General features: G+C 33.3%; 1 protein-coding gene across 1 annotated transcript in view; it reads left to right on the top strand.

Moving 5' to 3' along the window:
• Dmd (dystrophin) overlaps positions 1–21,099 on the top strand; it is a 1,999,854-nt gene that overhangs the window by 569,879 nt on the left and 1,408,876 nt on the right. The window contains exons 16-17 of the mRNA XM_090326714.1: positions 5,442–5,621; positions 13,759–13,934. Of these exons, the coding sequence (XP_090182840.1) occupies positions 5,442–5,621; positions 13,759–13,934 (356 nt within the window). The remainder of the gene's footprint in view (positions 1–5,441; positions 5,622–13,758; positions 13,935–21,099) is intronic.

Below are 21,099 nucleotides of genomic sequence, written 5' to 3'. Positions count from 1 at the left end.
GCATAGAATTCCATTTTGTATAAATGCCACATCTTGTTGATCCACTCATCAACTGAGGGACATCTAGGTTGGTTCCATATCTTTGCTATGGTGAATAGTGCTGCAATGAACATTGTTGTGCTGGTGGATTTAGTATGTCCTTGTTTCTGGATGATTGGGTAAATGCCAAGTAGTGGAATTGCTGGGTCATAGGGGAGCTTTATGTTTAGTCTTTTGAGGAACTGCCATACTGCTTTCGATAGTGGTTGAACGAGTTTGCACTCCCACCAACAGTGTAGTAGTGATCCCTCCTGGCCACATCCCCTCCAGCATCTGTTGTTATTCATTTTCTTGATCCTGGCCATTCTAACTGGAGTGAGGTGGAATCTTAGAGTTGTTTTGATTTGCATTTCTTTTATGACCAGAGATGTCGAGCATTTCTTCATGTGTCTATAGGCCATTTTTGTTTCTTCTTCAGAGCAGACTCTCTTTAAGTCTTTGGCCCATCTTTTAATGGGATGGTTGTTACTTTGGAGATTCCTTTCTTAATAATGACCAAGAATCACAACAAATCAGAGAAAGGCTGGATAAGTGGGACTGCATTAAACTGCAGAGCTTTTGTATGGCAAAGGACATAGCTAGTAAACTAATTAGGAAGCCTACAGAGTGGGAGAAGATCTTCACCAACCATACAACAGACAAAGGCCTCATATCTAAAATATATCAGCAGCTCAAAAAATTGAATCAATACTTTTTCATTTTTAAGAATTTATTAACACTGATTTTTACATCATATTTCAAATGACATGTTTAACAAACAAGTATTCAAGAAGAATCTCTATATACAATCACTGGCACTTAGATTGTAGAACATAATTAAAAATTAGGCTGAGAGTTTGTATGTCAGAGATACATATTAACCTATGTAATAAAACATTATGTCTGTACAGTCATAAATTTTTGTGTCTATGTAGTTGTGTTTATGTTTCCAATATGATGTCCATAGCATTGGGTACACAGATATTGAGTACATCTTATATTTAAAAAGTGAGTTCTATAGCTTTTGTAATGGCTGCCAAATACTTTTCTATTGGTTTTAGTCTAGCAGAGGCTTAGAGGATTAGCTTTATTTGTTTTAGTAGGCCAAGACTTTTTGTGGCTTTCTCATACAATCCTCTTCCTCACTTTCAACTTTCTGACTTTTTTGTAAAATTTTTCTAAATACTCAGATGGTTAGCTTAAATAAGGGATGTTCCTTTTAACTCTGTACATATGATGTTTTAAAATAGTTCTTTAGGCTCTGAAAATATAAGATTGTGATTATCATCTACCTCTTGTGTGTCTTTATATCATATCTCTTTTCAACAATGACTTGTGCTGACATAGAAAAATGTATGTCATAGCTAATAAAAGATACAACAAAGGGAAAATAATGCTCCATAAAGTAGTTGGAAAATATATATTGAAATTCAAATTAGGATCTCAGCTTTACGCAGGTAGCACAAACTGTTATTTTATTACTAGTACCAAGTATGTACTTAAATTTAGTGGAACAAGAGCATGTAAACTAGACAAAACCTATCTATTTCTGAGAGTTTTATTTTGATTTTATCTCAGTGTATAATATCTTAATTCACGTTTTAGTCTATTATAATGTTTCATACTGGAAAAATTATTATTGAAGAGTAAATGTAAAAAGAGCTTTAAAATAGTAATTTCTTCCTAAAAATGGCATGAAGATTTCAATATAACCTATGATGGATGTAGTCAGTTCAGAATAAAGTTTTAGTTAATTGAAGGAGACACCAGAACTTTGAGTAGATCTTTGTTATCAAAGCAAGTGGGATGAGAAAATGAGCTACATAAATTGACCTTTTTAGTGGTTGTATTGACTGCTCCATGTACACAATGTTTTTTGTTTCATGACAATTTCTTTATTATATGTAATGTTAGTTGGACTTAAATAAACTTACATTTGGTTTAGAAATACAGATATCAAAGTTCATTTTATATTATTGGATTTTCTACTGCCAGAAGAATCAGGCTGTAATGGGACTATAAAATTTTATCTCTTCTTTCTTTTTATTCTGCTTCTGCCTTATGTCATAGATGGGCATTGGTAGTTAAGTTGGATTTCTTAATGTGTAGAGTGATCTTAGTGGATAAAGTGACACTGTACATACTGTGATTAAAAAAACAATATAAAAATTAATTCAAATGGGCATCTGTGGCTCAGTCCTGAGATCTAAGAAGGAAGCTGAGATCTGAGGATCATGGCTCAAAGCCTGGATAGGAATGCCATAATAATCTTACCTCCAGTTAAGCACCAAAAAGACAGAAGTGGTGCTGTGGCACAAGTGATAGAATACTAGCTTTGAGGAGAAAAAAGGTGGGATAAAGGTATGGTTCAACTGGTTGAACACCTGCATCGATCAAGGAATCAAGTAAGCATTTGAGTCCCCAAGTTCAAGCAAGCAAAAAGAAAACCTTCCATAACACAAATATTCAGAAAACAGAAAAGTAGTCAGGTTATATAAAGTTTGAATCATATTCAACAGCGTTTTTTTAATTTAATGGCCTTTAAAATAATTTCACAAAATTCATAATCTGATGTTAAAATCAGATTGAATAATGGTTATTACCAAACTTGTAATGTCAGTTAATGACATAACAACTATTTTACTTTCAAGTAATGGATGGAGTGTTAAAATTATGTCAAAAAACAATCATTTTATCCAAATAAATGCAGCATTTCAAATAGTCTTTTTTTAGATTTTCAAATAAGTATTATTCTTGACATATGATAATCTGTGTTCCTTTGAATGCTATGGGTAATTAAGAGAAAATTCACTGCTTCCCAAGAGCCATGCATCCCACCTTCAAATATTAAAAAGTAATTTCCAAGTGTCTGTTTTGTCTTTAGTGGTCCTACTTATTTTTTTGCTGGTCTTGGAGTTGAACTCAGGGCCTGAGCACTGTCCTTGGGCTTTCTCAAAGCTAGAGCTCTATCACTTGAGCCACAGCACCACTTCTGGCTTTTTTCTATTTATGTAGAACCAAGGAATTGAACTCAGGGTTTTGTGCATGATAGGCAAGCACTCTACCACTAGACCAAACTGCTAGCAATCTACCTTTTTTAAATGTTTTAAAATTTTTATTTTCTTGTTAGCATAATGTATGCAGTTATATTCATAAGGTAGTGAGTACAGTTGGGATGATGTTTACAGTTACACTTGTAATGCAGTAAGTACATTACTTCATGAACATTGTTACTCGCCATGTTTTTCTCCCAGTTTCTCTCCCTATGGTCTTGTGAGTATTGCTATTACATTGGTTCATTTTGTCCTTTGTCTCATCCTGTTTTTCCCCTTCCCATCCCTAATTCAAATAAATGTTTATACAATATACCAGATACCAAAGTCAGATACAGCAACAACAGAGGATAACCCATAAGGGAAGAAAAGAGTACAAATAAATAACTTCACATAGTACATTAAAAACAACAACAAAGATTCTTGTTTCTATGCTCTGGAGTTCATTTTGCTTACCCTCATCCTATATGGCAATATGCACATATCTTTTGAGCTGTAAACATACTGTTCAATGAAAATCCTAGAGTCAAATACTAATTATTAAAATGAGGGAAGCCATGGAGGCTATATTTCTTTTTGTCTGGCTTATTTCACTTAAAATGATTTTTTCCAAGTTTTTCCATGGGGTGATGTCATTTTTTCTGATGGCAGCATAGAATTCTGCGGTGTATAAATGCCACATTTTCTTGATCCATTCATCTATTCAGGGACATCTGGGCTGGCCCTACCTCTTTTCTTGGCATTCCTTTGTATGTTGAAAGACATCTCTTATGTGCCTCTGCTACATCTTTTTTATTGTAATTAATAGAGGGATTACAGTTATATTCTCCAGATAGAAGGTGCATTACTTCTCACACATTGATACCCCTTCTCATGTTTTTGTCCGCTCCCACTCATGTATTTCCCTCGCACTACGCCTTCCTCTCATCTTATTTTCCCCCTTCCCTTTCCTATTTCAAATAATCAAACATATATACAATATGCCAGACAACAACGTCAGATACTTTAATGATATGAGATTAACCAAGAGGCAATAATCACACATTATAAAGATCTTGTTTCAATATCCTGGAGGTCCTTTCATTTAGTCTCATCTTATATGACCTTATGTGTATCTAGGTTTTGCCCTATTGTAAACCTCTGCAAGGAGAGCCCAAGGTTTATACTAATTTTGACAAATGAGGTGAACCATTGAGCCTATGTTCCTTTGAGTCTGGCTTACTTCACTTAATATGATTTTTTCAGTCTTTCCGTTTCATTACAAATGGGACGATATTATTCTTTATGATGGCAGCATAGAAATCCATTGTGTATAAATACCACATCTCGTTAATCCTGTCATCTACTGAGGGGCATCTAGGTTAGTTCCATATCTTTGCTATGGTAAGTAGTGCTGCAATGAACATCATTGTGCTAGTACCTTTAGTATGTCCTTGTTTCTGGATGATTGGGTAAATGCCAAGTAGTGAAATTTCTGGGTCATAGGGGAACTCTATGTTTAGTCTTTTCTGGAACCACCATACTGCTTTCCATAGTGGCTGAAAGAGTTTTTACTCCCACCAACAGTGTACTAGTTATCCCTCCTGGGCACATCCCCTCCAGCATCTGTTGTTATTCGTTTTCTTGATCATGGCCATTCTAACTGGAGTGAGGTGGAATCTCAGGTTTGTTTTGATTTGCATTTGTTTTATAGACAGAGATGTTGAGCAATTCTTCATGTGTCTATAGGCCATTCTCATTTTTTCTTCAGAGAAGTCTCTCTTAAATCTTTGGCCTACTTTTTAATGGGACAGTTGTTTCTTTGGAGATTTGTTTTGGAGATATTCAATATTTTAGCTATAGATATGTTTTAGATGTGAGGCTTTCGTCTGTTCTATGGTTAGAGAAGATCTTCTCCTATTCTATGGGCTTTCTATTGAACTTTCTAACTATGTCCTTTGCTATACAGAACATCTCCAGTTTAATGATGTCCCATTTGTCTAAACTTTCTTTAATTTGTTGTGTTGGCCTTTATTAAGAAAGCTTCAACCAGTGCCAAGGAGACGTAGTGTAGCTCCTATTCCTCCTTATAAAGTTTGCAGTGTATCTGCTTTTACCTCGAGGTCTTTGATCCATTTGGAGTTAATCCTGGTGCAGGGTAACATAGAAGGATCCAACTTAATTTTCAGATTTTTTCTCTTCCACTTTCATATGAAAATTAGATTATAATTCTCAAAATATTTGAAGAACTTTGATCCCTTTTAGGCATTATCAAAACCTTTTCTTCATCTATATAATTGAGAAACTGAATACAAAACACAATCTATGCCAAATTAATAAAATTTAACTTTGAATCTAGATTTATCATATAATTTTTCCTTGTTTGTGCAGGTATTAAAAACAGATCTGGAAAAGAGAAAGCAAACCATGGAAAAACTCAGTTTACTCAGTCAAGATCTCCTTTCAACACTGAAAAATAATTTAGTCACCCAAAGGATAGAAGTATGGATGGAAAACTTTGCCCAACGTTGGGATAATTTAGCCCAAAAACTTGAAAAGACTTCATCACAGGTAAATAAAGCCAGTTGTCATACTAAAGAATATGTTGTAGTGGTATAGGAGAACTGGGGAGATAGAGAAGAATGAGTGTAAGTTGACTGAAATAATTGCTTTCTAGTAGTATAATACTTTCTATTTCCCTATCAGTGAAGTGTTGAATGATAGGGGTAAGAATGATAGATTTTCTAGAACCATCACGGCCATTCAACAAAATCAATTATATTTGAAAAAAATGAAATTCAGAGAAGAAAATGAATTATTCAAGCAAAGTTGCATGATTTTACTTTCTCCATATGGTTCTATTACTGCATATGATAATCTAATCAGTGAAATTATCTGTCTTATACTACTGGTTTAATCAAGTACTAAATTTGCTTAGTTTTGGTGACACATATACTACAGATTAGAGGAATATATAAATTATATTTGTAGTGTGATCAGCTTCTTTATAGGATATTTTTGGGGTTAGTAATTTAAAGGAAGGGTAGTGTTTTACAGATATCTTATTGTATGGTAGATAATTATATGATATTATTGGATTGTGAGTGCTGAGTAGTCATTCAAGTTATGTTATGTATGAGGCATCTAACTTATTCTGCCACATAGTTTTTTCTCATATTTTTTTTACTAATTGATTACAAATCATAGCCCAGTAGAGCATCCACACATCATTATTAAATCAATCATCCCATTCATCAGACTTTAGGCAAATATTTTCTCTTTTGATAAAAAGATATAGGGATTTTATTTTGTTTTTGTTTTTGAGAACTTAATGTCTGATGAGTAATTAGGAATGTTGAAAGATGAGGAAAGAAAGTTGGACATATTGCTTTCAGAAATAATTTGCAGTCATGCCTTTGTTGTTCTTTTAAACCCAAACTCATTTAAAATTGGAAGGTTTGTGTGTATGCTTGCAACTGTTTTATACAATACTTAAATAATAAATTCCTTTTGATTTACATGAAAATATATTTAGTAATCTATCAGTAATCTCCCTACTAAATTATGATGTTTCTTTTTTTATGCGATCTGCCCATGGTTACTATTTAAATAATATTAAACATTAATGAAAAAGTTTCTAAATCAACAATGACATTATATGAACATATTAGTTCTATGGATGGTTATTGCAATAAAATGATGTGAAATCATGTCAGTAATGACTGATATTATTAGATAATTGTTTGCTTTCTACAACAGTAATGATTGAGTTGATGTCCTCTCCTTGATAGGCAGGTGTTCCATTATTTGAGGAATACCTCTAGTCCTTTGCTTTTAGTTTATTTGTCAGATAACCTGTCTTGCTAAATTTAACTAGGTCTAGCCTTCAACCATGATACTCTGTTTCTTGAGTGTCTGTGATTGTAGGTGTTTGCTAGGAAGCCTGACAGATGTTTAAATGCATATTTTAAAGGAATATATTTATGGAAGTATAACTGTTAGCAATAGGTCATGATCTGGTTCGCTTGAATTATATAACTTCCCCAACTCATGTACTTGACAGTCACCTGTGAGCAAGTATAATAAAATTATACATTCTGCTTGGAGGACAAGGATGGAAGAAGGGACAAAAACATGAGAAGGGATAACAAGGTCTGAGAAATAATATACCCATTAACTGATGAATGTAATTGTAACCCCTCTATACATTATCCCGACAATAATGTACAATTTAAAAAAATTCATGGGGCCTGGGACTTTTGCCTAGTGGTAGAGTGCTTGCCTAGCATTCACGAAGACCTGGATTCCATTGATTAGTACAACATACATAGGGAAAATAAAACTCAGTATGGTTTAGGAAACTTACCTAGGGATCTATATCTCTATCCTTTACAGTCTGTTCATAGATTTTGAAAAACATTGAATTGGAAAGATTATGACATGTGTGTTAATTTCAATGCTGGCTTAAATATAGGAAATTGTTATAAGTAGAATAATTTCCCCAGAATGATTCTGTTTCAGTGAAGCTATGTATTTCATGAAAGGGTTACTGGTTTGTTTATTCTCATTGACATAAATACATTGGAAGCCTTGTTTATAATGGCCTAGAAATTTTGAGGATACCATCTCAGCAATATGTTTAACCTCTCATTGGGTAAAAAAACAGAAATTAGCTTTTCTTTGTGTAGTTCTTTCCACATACATTACAGCATGTATTCGTTACGATAAAATAAAGCATTGCATATAAAAGCATATCAAAAGAAACAGGGTGCTCTTGATATGTAATTCATGCTGTTTAGTGAGTCTGCAGGACTTCTTGTCATTCAGCATGATTTCCTTTTATTTGTATTTTCAAACAATTGTACACTGAACACCAGACCAGGATCAGATAAATGGAGTTCCCGAGTTACCTTAGGCAAGTTGTCTCACAGAACACTAAAGGATGAGCCTTTTATAAACTCAGTTTTAAGTCATTGCACAAATATGTTGCACAAATAAGTCCATATCTTGGTTATTGAATGCTTAGGAAGATACATATGAAATTGACTAAAGAATATGAATTTTTAAAAATATACAAAATTAGTATCTTGTTTTTAAAAATAAATTGATTTTATTTTGTCCATGTCAAATTTGCCTTGATCACCATTATATAAGTACTCTAAGGCTGTGATTTGGAAGAACAAAACTTGAATATGTGGATTTTCTCATCATATTTGTGGAGAACCAAATTAGTCTCATTAAGTCTGCTTATACTTCATAATTAGTTGAATGAAAAAATTCTTTTCAAATGACTGGTTTAAAGAATGAACAAAGTTTGGTGATAGTTAAAATTCATTGTAAGGCAAAGCATAGGAATTGTGACTGTGATGACAAGGGACCTGATTGTACTCATATAAAGAACATTGTGTGCCTATGACTTTGACTGCTATTCAGGTCAAAGCTTTGAGGATTTTGACCTTATGTATCAGTTGCACAGCAAAAGATCAAAACATGAAAAAAGTCGACTATGAAGGTTCCTCTCTTACATTTTAAAGTCTGTTTGGGCTTGAATAATACCTGGATACATGCTGAGGATGTTAAACTTGAAAAAAGGGGCAATTGGAGAAAGTAGAAGTACCTTTTGTTTCCAGATGTAGAAAAGATATTAAGTTAGGGTTTTTTTTGTTTCTTTCCAATCAATGCACTTGTTGAGATTTGCTCCATTTATTTTTTCTAAAGTATATGATGCCAATGAAGATTAAAATTAAAATACATTTAATTTTGATTTTAAAATTGATAGAAGTTAATTAACTAGTTAGAATTAGTATGGTAAAATTGAATATAATTTAAATGTTTTAAAAATTATTTTACCCATTTGACTGAAATCATGCATTTTAGAAATTATGTCTGATTTTTTTTACTTTACAAATTGATTATGAAAATTTATATTAAAAGATATAAGATGCTTAGATGTATGGATTAAATACCTTGAATTTTGGAACATTTTTGTCCTTAGTTTCTCAGGTAAAAGGTTTTATTAGGAAAGTTTGAAGCTAAAGTTCAAATTACTATGAAAATTATCCTTTCACTATCTTCAACTAAATTGATGTTTGAAATAGGCCTTATATATCAGTGTGATTTAACTTATTAAATGCATTACAATAATATGAAATATAGTAGGAACTAAACATTTGCTAGATTAAGTATGAGTTAATTCTTGGAATCTTTGATTCTCTTATTTTTTATTATTATTTTTATTGCCAGTTCTGGACTTGAGCTCAGCGCCTGAGCACTCTCCTTGGACTTTCTCAAGGCTAGAGCTCTACCACTTGAGCCTCAGTACCACTTCTGGCTTCCCAGCCCTGATTCTTTCATTTAAAAAAAAAATTAGGAGCCGGGAGTTTGGCCTAGTGGTTAAAGGGCTTGCCTAGCATGCATGAAGACCCGGGTTCGATTTCTTGGTACCACATACATAGAAAAAAGCCAGATGTGGTGCTGAGGCTCAAGTGGTAGAGCTCTAGCCTTGAGAAAGTCCAAGGACAGTGCTCAGGCCCTGAGATCAAGCCCAGGACTGGCAAAAAATAAATAAATAAATAAAATAAAAAAAATTAGTCTATACAGATTAACGCAATATTCTAGTCCTAAATATCAGTCATATGTTTCTTTTTGCTTGAAATTTTGTATAAAACACTGAAATAGTGAAGAGATGTGAACTTTCTCCTCTATTTGAACATTCTCTTAACTCAGAGGCAGTTGAAAAATGAATGTTGATAAAATCATGATTTTACTATGGAAGAGGATAACCAGAATTATTCTTTTTTTTGCCAGTCATGGGGCTTGAACTCAGGGCCTGAGCAATGTTCTTGGACTTTTCTTAAGGCTAGTGCTCTACCATATGAGCTACTGCACCACTTCCAGCATTTTTCTATGTATGTAGTACCAAGGAATTGAACCCGGGTATTCGTGAATGCTAAGCAAGCACTCTACCACTAGGTCAAACTCCTGACTCCCAGAATTATTCATTTTTATTAATTGTGAATATATATTTAACATATAAATGCAAAATAGGTATATCATATGCCATATAAAATTCAAGTTCATTCACTTCATAATATTAATTCCTAGTCACAAAGTGTGTTCCATCAATTGTCAGATGGTGTGTAGGAAAAAATTGGATAAATCAAAAAAATTGTATGTCATTGGATTTGAATTTCTGCAGGTGCAATAAATTGATGCAGCTGCCTAAATCCTGTATTTAGTATTATGAATTCTGAAGCTAACATGTATCTCTTTTTTCTACACATTTTGTATTAATGACAATTTGCAGTGAGGAGCAAAAGACATACTATTGAAGAGATAATTTCACAGAGTGAACCTTCTTAATTATCGTATAAGTTGTTTCAAGGAGAATGATTTCTTTTATGTTGTCATCTGAATATTTGACTCCAATTGTATTTCTAATGTCAGTACTTATTCAAGATTTTTTATTGCTTTGCTATCAGTATCAAAACAGGATAGTAATTAATATTAAAATTTAGTTGCCAAGCTACTGTCATGAACTCTAACACTTAAAGGCTACTCATAACTGTGACAGTTGCTCTGTAGTCCTTCAAGACATGAAGTATTTTATATCCTTTTGATTAACAATTTGGCATCCTTCAGGAGTGCCTCATCTTTTATCCTAGGATTTTCAGAGTTCAGTGTATAAATCTTTTCTATTGCTTTGAAATATGATCTTTAACATTAGTATGTTTTTTTGTGTCTTTCCTACCATAGGTATTCTTTTACACAATGCTACCAGCTATCTGTTAAAGCTATTGCTATGATTACAGTGTGTTTTAACCTGTAGAATTAGAATTCATCCATATTTATTAAAAATTACTGTAATTCCAGCTGGGTACCAGTAAATTATATATGTAATCATAGCTACTCACGAGACTGAAGATACCTGGGAATGACCAAAATTTTAAGCCAACATAAGCAGAAAAATCAGACTTAATTTGCAATTAACCAGAAAAATACTAGACTGTAACTGTAACCCCCCTCTATACATGTCCGTGGCAATAAAATACAATTTAAAAAAGGTCCCATAGCATCCTAAGCTGAGGGTCTGTTATTTTATCATTTCATGCAGTAAATACTACGAAAAAAATGCTAGATTGGCGGTACAGCTAAAAAGGTAACATGTAACACACCAACAGTGAGCAAAAATGCTGAGTAAGAACATGAGGCTCTGAGTTCAAGCCCTAATACTGACAAAACAGAGAGAAAGGAAAAAGAAAACAATGGCATTATGTCATATACAGTGAAATAGATAAAACTAGAGGGTATTAATCTGACTAAATTATAGTATATGTATCTGTGATAGTGTATTGTGAATCCCTTTCATAAAATTAATGTGTATTTCAAATCTCTGAAAGCTGTATAACAAATATAAGAGAGGCTATCTTCAGGAGTGGGTTTAAGTGTTTGTTTTTTGTGGTTAATGGGTATGACAGGGACATTACTATCCTGGCTGGCTTTCGAATCAAGATTGTCAGATCTCAGCCCATTGAATTGCTAGGATTACAGGTTTAAGCTATTGGATGACTCATGGTAAGCAGGAAGCTAGGTTAAATGGCCTCCCTAATTCTTCTATCTAAAATTTTTGTGACTTCTAAAATAATTATTTATAGTCAATTATTAAAAACCACAGGTAAATTTAGTACATGTCCAATGGTTTTACATGGACTAGGTTTTGGCAGTAGTTGTCAGTATTTTTATATAAATGAATTCTCTCCTATATTTGCAGGGTCACAGGGTGGTAGTTTTCTTATTCTTCCATCTTACAGGAAAAGAAGAAGTTTTTTAATCACAGTATTGTGGTATTACTAGTGCAGAACAATTACATATCAATGACCTACAATTGTTCTATTAGAAATCTTTCTTCTTTCTCATGTTTTGCATATTATTAAATGCAATTTTATGGTATATTGTCATTTCCTTTTACGTCACATGAGAGCATCTAAGCAATTTTATAATGGGTAATAATAGGAAAATACTGTTAATATTGCAGAAACTAATTTTATACCCAGTATTCAGGTGCACAAAATGTTTCTGAGATATAGCCATAGAAGTAATTTCCATTACGAGTGCTGATGATTCATACATAGTTCAAAGCCAGCCTGGAAGGAAATTCCATGAAACTCTTCTCTCCAGTTCTCCACCAAAAATCTGAAAGTGCAGCTGTAGGTCAAGTGAGAAAGTGCCACAAAGAAGAGCAATTATATTTTTAGTAACTCTAATTACTTTACTTACCCTTAAAAATAATTCCAAAATCTGAAAAGTTGCTTCTAGAAGTTATTGTGTACAAAAATAATAATTAACCACCAACAAAAGAAAGGCAGAAGTTGAAGTATGGCTGAAGTGGGAAAGTGCTAGGCCTGGAACAAAGCAGCATCAACACATATACACACACCCACACTCCCCCCACCGCCCCCACACACAGCAAATTTGTGATTAAGGAGGAAAGGTCAAGGCAGTGTATCTTTTTTTTTTCTGGGGAGGGGTTAGGGGCTGGCTCGGGCATTGTTGCTGAGCTCTTCAGCTCAACACTACCACCCTACCCTTGAGCCACAGCCCCACTTTCTGTTTTCTAGAGGTTAATTTGAGATAAGAGTCTCTAGGCTTTTTATTGCCTGAGCTGACTTTGAACTGTGATCCTGGGATTTCAGCTGTCTGAGTAACTAGGATTATAGGCGTGAGCTACCACGCCCAGGTAGGACAGTGTATCGTATACAATTTTTCTGTCTGGAAATTTTTTCTGCTGTGTAAGGGTGTAATTTGTCAGATTGGGTTGCAAATCAATTGTTCCAAAGATCAGTGATCTATGCCCAACCTTAACATGTTTAAACAGAAGGTGAGCGTAATTCTAAAGTATGTATTTCTAATAATGAATTTGCAAACTAAAATAATTGAACATATTCATTATTTTAAATAAAGAGTAGCATTTTTTTAAGCATTTGAGTAACAGTAAACAGTAAGATATCTGTGGACCAGCATCGTCCTTGTCAGGTTAAAGGGTGTTTTGCTCATTTGGTTACAAAATATTTTATTACAAAGTTCAAGTTTTACTTTGAAATGTATGGTATATAAAATAATATAATCAAAAATGCTTTTCTTTTGCTTTCAATAGTTTTAATAGAAAATGTCTTACTGGCTACAAACTTGTGATTCTCCTGCCTGTAGCTCATAACTGCTCAAATTGTAGGTGCCTCACCATGCCTACTATTCAAAAATATATTTTATCAACTTTTTATTTCATATATTTCATTTCTTGGCTATAAGCATTTGCTTTTGTTTAGGTGTTAGTAAACTAATAAGTATATATGAAGTACCAGATGATAGAACTGGTATTTATGTATTTTGTTGAATATCTATATTATGTAAACCCCTTAAATCTATATATCAGAATAGCACCCTAAATTTTCTACTTGTCTTCTTTCATTCCTATAGTTAAACTAATAAGTGTAGCTTTGGTTCTAAGATTACTTAGCTTTATTCTTTCAGTCAGCATAACTTAAGTCAGATAAAACAATTTGATTTGGGTTCAGTATGGTGCTATTTTGATCTGAAGGTCAATCTGCCAAAAAGCAGGAACAGTTTCTCATTATTTTCCTTCAGTACTCCAAGAACTCTTTACTGAAGTCTTTCAAGCAATGTCTGACCTCTGTTTCAATACTTCTCACAGATTTCACAGGCTGTCACCACCACTCAGCCATCACTAACACAGACAACTGTAATGGAAACGGTAACTATGGTGACCACGAGGGAACAAATCCTGATAAAACATGCCCAAGAGGAACTACCACCACCACCTCCCCAAAAGAAGCGACAGATTATTGTGGATTCTGAAATTAAGAAAAGGTGAGACTATTTTAATAGTAGCTTGCTTCACAAGTGAAGATTCATTGTTAAACAGAAAAAACACATTTACAGCTGGTTGATGTCGATATTTTAACTCAAATAATATTTCTGGGAGCCTTAGGTACCTGTAATGTATGCTAAATTTCCTAAGAAAAATAATAAAGTAAGTTTTTAAATTCCCAATGAAATCACTTGTCCATCAAAAACTGAATGCTTAATGAAAAAGGCTGTTTGCTGAATTGAAAGAAGAAACCACAGGTGATGAACTGTTGTGAGTGGGTGCATTTTAATAGGAAAGTGTCTTTTTTTCCCAAGGAAAAGCCCTGCTTATTCGGTACTTTGTTTTGCATTAAATGCCTTTCTTCCATTTTCATAAAGAAGTACACCTCTAATAGATGAGAATCCATTCTGCTACTTTCAAGAACATAATGCCTCAGTCTGCACATCCTAAATCAGGAGTAATTACAGATTTCCTGTTCTTTGATATTTATAAAGTCTTATCTTGAAGGTGTTAGAATTTTTAACTGATCTTTTATGGATTTTCACAACAAGCTATTGCAGATACAGTAGGTATTACATAAATCAGTAAAGTCATTAGAAAGAAGGCAATGTTTCATTAACTCAAAACTACCATGAAAATCATAAAATGATACAATTTTCACTTCATTGCAGTCATTGTAATTCTAAGATTAAGAAGGAACATTGAAATACGCCTTATGTTTCTTAGTAGCATATGTTCAGGAACGCATGGAACATTTGACATTAGAATTTGCATATACCACAGTACAGAAATATGGTAAGAACACATGCCTAAAAATAGTATATCAGATGTTCTAAGCAAAGGAAAAGAAACATCTAGAAAAGTTACTTGAATCTATCATTTGGAACTTCTGCATCAATTCATGACTAAAACTTCCTTGAATAATTTCAAAGTACATCAGTGGACCTTCATGGTTGTGCCTACTCAAGTGTGCAAACGTTCTAGTCCATGGATCATCAGACTAAGAGCTCTCTACCAAATTTATCGAGCCTTAAGTTGTTGCATGTTTCATGAGCTAAGAATTGATTTTATATTTTTAAATGTTTGAAAATGATATTTCGGGACTTGAAGATAAAATAAGGTTCCAATGTTACTGTCTATAAACAATGATTTTGCAGAACACACAGTTTACTCAAGCTGTGTTATTTGTGACACTTTCACATTATAATGGTGAGGTTGGAAACACGAACTGAATCTGTATGCTCACAAAGCCTGAATATTTAGGATTGGATCTATAGTGTAAAATGTTTCCTGAATCTTATTTTAAGTGGTTCGCACACGCTGAATGTTATGATACATTTCTTTTAGGGCAACAAAGTCACTCATGCTGAAATTTTAATGTTCATCAATAGAGGGTAAATTATTATTCACAAATAAATTCCTTGAAGCTTTTAGTTTGCTATTTATTAATACTAATAGAGTGCCCATTCATTCGATTAATATCACATTAGATATGTAGGTATAGACAATGCTGAGTAGACACAGGATTTATGAATATGTTATAACAGTCCAACATTTCTTCTGAGTAAAGCATAGTTTCCTAATCTTAATATATTCAGAAATTTTTTCTTATAGAAAACCAACAAAACAAACTAATCCATGTCAATTTCTACCTTCAAAGTTTTATTCTTGCTTCTTATTCTCATATCTATTTATTTAGAAAAGTATGTTTTCTGTTTTCAGGAAAGAATGACTAATAGTGAAATATTTTCTCACGTAGATCCTGTTTATAGCTTATATACTCAGAAGTTATTGTAATTTTCTGGAATGAGAGTTGCAACTTGATACATAATAATTAACTAAATAGAATATAGGACTTTTCAAGATTTTTGTTAACAGCTCAACATTGATTCAATGTTTTTCAAGGTGTATGTGTGTGTATATATATATACATAACTATTATTACTATTATATATAACTGTAAATAGACTGAGCTAAGTTATTACTATTACACATAACTGGAATTTCAACTATGATGGCCTGGCTAAGGGACTTAGATTTTAAAGTATCTCTTTAGTAGGTGTTTGGTTGTTTGCTGGAAGCTATATAATTATAGCTGCTGTCACAATATTATTATATTAACACTAACTTTCAATTGGTAAGGTGTTCTTTTTATCAGAATAAGAGCATAAATAAGTGCATACGGATTCTACATGTGACTATAGATTGATGAATTTAGGCTGAACAAAGAGTTGAAAGAGGAATCATGGCAAAATAATCAAACTCAATGGAAGCTAGTTAAAATATTGTAATGGTTAAACATATAAACATAATTGAGCCTGCAATATTAGTATCCATTTCTTATCCCATGTGAGAACCATTAACCTTTCACTATGAATACTGTTAATTGTTACAAACTGTTATTTTCTTTTGAAAATGTTCTCTTTCAGCTTCTATAATATATCATTTCATATCTCCCATTACTTATTTTACTCTCTAATCATTCAATCTGTCTCTTTCTCCTTTTAACTTTATCTGAATTGTCTTCTTTCATTGGCTTAAGGCTATCTCTAAATGAAGGACTCCAAAGTCATGGGATTCAATACTTGAATCTTTCCTTAAAATTTCAGTTTTGTAATATTAACACTATGATCTACACCTACTTGCATATTGTACACATATTTTAATTATTATTTTCCTTGATAATGTGTCATAGAAATTCAATAGCTGTTTTGCTGGTAATTTGATTATGGTGACATTAGTTTAAATGCTGAGCTTAATAGAGGTGAAGTTGATGGTAGTGGATTCAGAAGTAACAGAGACAAAAGAGATGGTACTAGAGTAGAGATAGAGACAGTTGCTATGTAGAGCTTCTAAAATTCACACAAAAGTATTTCCTAATTAAAACATAATTTTCTACAGTCTCACTGATTTCTGTCTTTGGCTTTTTTCTGTATTTATTACTATAATATTACTTGAAAAGTGTTATAACTCAAATAATTTCCAATAACTCTAACTGGCAACTGTACAACCTAAGCTATTTATCCCTTCTTTTTATTTATCTCCTACATATATTGCATTTACTGTTTAAAGTTTTCCCATATTTACAAATGTTTGGTGATCTTGAGACACAAGACAATTATTTCTAACTTTAAATTATTGCCATAGTTCAGTGGTACTATTTTATATAAAGGAAATTATCAGAGTGTAGAAGTCAGACTGTGTTAAAAGTAGATTTACTATCTAGTTAATAGGGATTTATCCAGGAGATTAGTTCATAATCATGTAGCAACTATTTAGAGGATTTTCACAAAGCTTTCATTTATATACTTGTATCAATCAGGTGAAACCAATGACAAATCGAATTGTGGTTTTATTAAATTAAATGTCATCTTAATGGAGATCATTTTCCCAAATCTTGCCAGTTAATATCATTTCCCTCAAGGATATAATAGAAACATTTAGAAATGGCTAAATTCTCTCTTTCTCTATATCAGAGTGTGCAGTGGGTATGTTTGCTTCTTTTGCCCATGATCTCCATGAATATTAACTAACAACATATATTGGCTGGAGTACAGTGCTACATTATTATTCCATATACTATTTTTTATATACATTTTTGTCTTTGCTTTTTATGGCACTTGAAAGATCATATTAATTTATAGGCACATTTCTAGATAATTGTTATGGATAGTGTTAGGGCTAGCTGTTCTTTCTTCAGTTTAATGATAGGTAGGAATATCATTACAATTTTAACTTGAGTTCTCAAACAGACAGGTGTAAGTTGTATACTGAAATCTAGCAAATTATTGAACACTCTAATTAGATAATTAGTACCTATATGAGCTATTTTACTGTATTTTCCATCCTATAATAGCTGAGGTATTCGATTGGATAATGTTTTGCTCTGTGGTATAGACCAGATAAAAACAAAATGTTTTACAGGACTTGCTTCTATTTTCCCTAAGGGAGACTAGACTTGTCCATGATTATAGATTAATTGAGGTCCAGAAAGGTTAAATAACTTTTCTTTCAAGTACAAAATAAGAACTAGAACTTACTCTCCTTATTTCCATCCTAGGGTAAGACACAAATGACCTTACTCATGAACTCAAATTTCATTTTAGATAGTATTTTTGGTAAAGAAAACTTCAATGCTGTCTTTAGACCTTTCGCCAAAGTAACAACCTAGGTAATGTTTCTTTGAAATTATTTTGTCATATAAATCAAGAATAAGTCAATAACCATGTTTTGAAAAAATTATGAATTCTTGAAAGATATGTAAAGACATGCATGGCAAGCATGAAATTCCAGGACCACCAAAGAGGTTGCTTGGAATGCAAATGGCAGAGGCTTTGCAAACCTGATTTGGAAGCTACTTGGATTATGAAAGCCCCTCTGGATCCAGTTTGAGAGCTTTGTATAAAATCTATGGTTCAGAATCACCTTGAGGGCTTGTTAAAAGAATACCCTGGATTCATGAGGGTTTAGTTCTCCAGATCTGGAACAGGAAATTTTAATTTTAATTTCTAAAATGTTTCCAGATGATGCTACCACTGTTGGTTCAAATCCCACAGTTTTAAAAGCTGCTAAATAGATACAGCATTTGCTCTGTTGCAATCTGGCTTCTGTTTATCTTTCCCCCCACTAGAACCAATACAAAGACCATCTCCAAGGACAGGCTACAGGGTGTCAGTGCCTCATTTTAAGACATCTATACTGTTGTATGTTGTAGTGCTCCACTCAGATGACACTTCCACTAAATACTGTGTTTCCCTGGCATGGGCCCATTACTTATTTTTGACCTTCTATAGACTATTTTGTGTACTAGAACTTAAAGCATGTTTTCTCAAAGGAGGAAAAAACTCTGGTGTTTTATAGGTTTATGTATTTTTAATTAATGTATTAACTTCCGTTAATACCAGGTATTCAAAACAGAAAAGAGAATTTATAATGTTCTTCCCACAAATAAATGTTAAATTGGGTAGAAAAGAGATGCTACTTAACTCAATATGATCATTTCATACTGCACATACATGGAAACAACACATTATGCCCAAGAACAACTACAGTTATTATGTGTCAATATTTTAACAAGAAATGTAGTCTAATATGAATTGTTCCTATGGGATAGTACTTAATACTCTTTATGCCTAGATACAGAATTTGTATGAAAATGTACTCCTTTAGTATGTATACCAATACAACTTTACCCATAGTTGTTCCATATTAGGTTAAATAGACTTGTTTGTTTTAAAAATGAAGAAAATGTTCATCACAATTACTTATTCATCTATTTAAAAAAAGCTTGGTTGGGCATGATGGTTCACGCCTGTAATGCTAGCTACTTAAGGAGGCTGAGATCTGAGGATTGAAGGTTCAAAGCCGGCCCGGGACTAAAGACTGAGGGACTCTTGTCTCTAATTAAACACTAGAAAACTGGAAGTGGCGCTATGACTCCAAGGGCAGGGCAGTAGCTGTAGCTGAAGAGCTCAGGGACAATGCCCAGGCCCGTGAGTAGAGGAATAGCCTTGAGCTTAAGAGCTCATGGACAGCACTCAGGCCCAGAGCTCAAGCCTCATGACCTACCAAGAGAAAAAAAAAAGGTTTACTTTAGTGGGGAAAGCTCTGTTCCTTTACTCCTGATTATTTACTTCACCTTCAGAAGTAGTTTAATTGCTCTCAGCAAGATCACCAGAGAGCTCACTTGCCAGCTCCAAAGATCATTCTTTAGTGAGCCTCTTTTTTTCTAGTCCTGGAGCTTGAACTCAGGGCCTGGGCCTCTCTGTGCCCCAGCGTAGCACTCCACCACTCAAGCCACAATTCCACTTCTGGCTTTTTCTGTCTGTATAGTACTTAGGAATCAAACTCAAGTTTTCATGCACGCTAGGCAAAAACTCTACAATTAAGCCACATTCTCAGCCCTGGTTATCCCTTTTGACCTTATGCTGTGTGCTAGACCAGCCCCTCTTGAATTTTCCTGCCCTTCACTTTCTGGGACATTGTTCTGTCTTGTTCATCTCCTCCTGACTTTCTGATTATTGTTTTGTCAATCTTTTTTTTTTATCCCTTCTAATACCAGTTTACAAAAGACTTGAATTTTGGTTGTATCCTCTTTTAGAAAATGATACTTTATTATGCTTGGAAATATTTTTATAATGGTGTCTTTATAGACATCTCTATCTTTTAATTTCCAAATTAATGTTTCCAGCTCACTTTCTTTCTTGATATTCATGCATATGTAATGAAATACAGCTATGAACACTTGTGTTTCTTTTACAAAACTTAAATAGAGTTCTGCAGTTTATATTGTACAACTCCAGGCAGTGTCATTCACAGATAGTCTCAGAATGGTGCTGTCTGAACTTGTGTAGTGAAAAATTTGTGTAGACATTCAAACTGTACTTCACATTATCACTAAATTCCATCAGAGGACATCTATTAAACTCTCTTTAATGTCTTCCTTCCTCCTCATCAGCATTTCTTTCCACCTGGTTTAGTCTCTGAAAACTTTTGCGGGAAATTCTTTATTGGTTTCTCTGCCACCAGTTTTACCCTTCCTGTCTAAACTCATCAGAGTCCCCTTGGGGAATATCTTAAAATACAGTTTTAATTAGATCATCCCTCAGCCCATAATTCTTGAAATGCACATCATAAAAATTCCTTTATGATCTGTAGCTTCCCAAATATAGTTTCACTCTATTCTCCTCTGTCTAGTCTGTACATACCAAATACCAATCAAAATAATTTGTATTTATGAGGAGTTTGTAGTAAGATAATATAAATCAGCCATAATATAAATCAATGTACTTCTCCCTTTGTCAAAAAGTTCATCAGTTAATAATAAAATGAGGTGAAAGAGTATTCTTCTTTATTTAACTGACTAATCCTCATGTGAAAATTTGTATCTTCTTACAAACTATTAGAAATATTTCACTGACTGATCATAGACCACATTTCCTCACAATACTCTTGAGCTTTACTTAATCTCTCTTTGTTTTCTAAATGCTTTATATTTACTGGAGCTTCTCTGTCCCTGATGTTTTCTTTCCATAGAATTCTCTTTAAACACTTTCTTCTTCAGTCCCACATTCATTACCTCCCAAGTTACTACCCACTCTCTCCAGGATCATCACCTTCTGTTTATTAAACTTTTAAATATTTACATTAAAGTACTTCCCAAAT

This window comes from Megascapheus bottae, chromosome X (genome assembly GCF_031878675.1).
Source record: "Megascapheus bottae isolate mThoBot1 chromosome X, mThoBot2.hap1, whole genome shotgun sequence".
NCBI lineage: Eukaryota > Metazoa > Chordata > Mammalia > Rodentia > Geomyidae > Megascapheus > Megascapheus bottae.
This window is presented reverse-complemented; position numbering and strand designations above follow the sequence as displayed.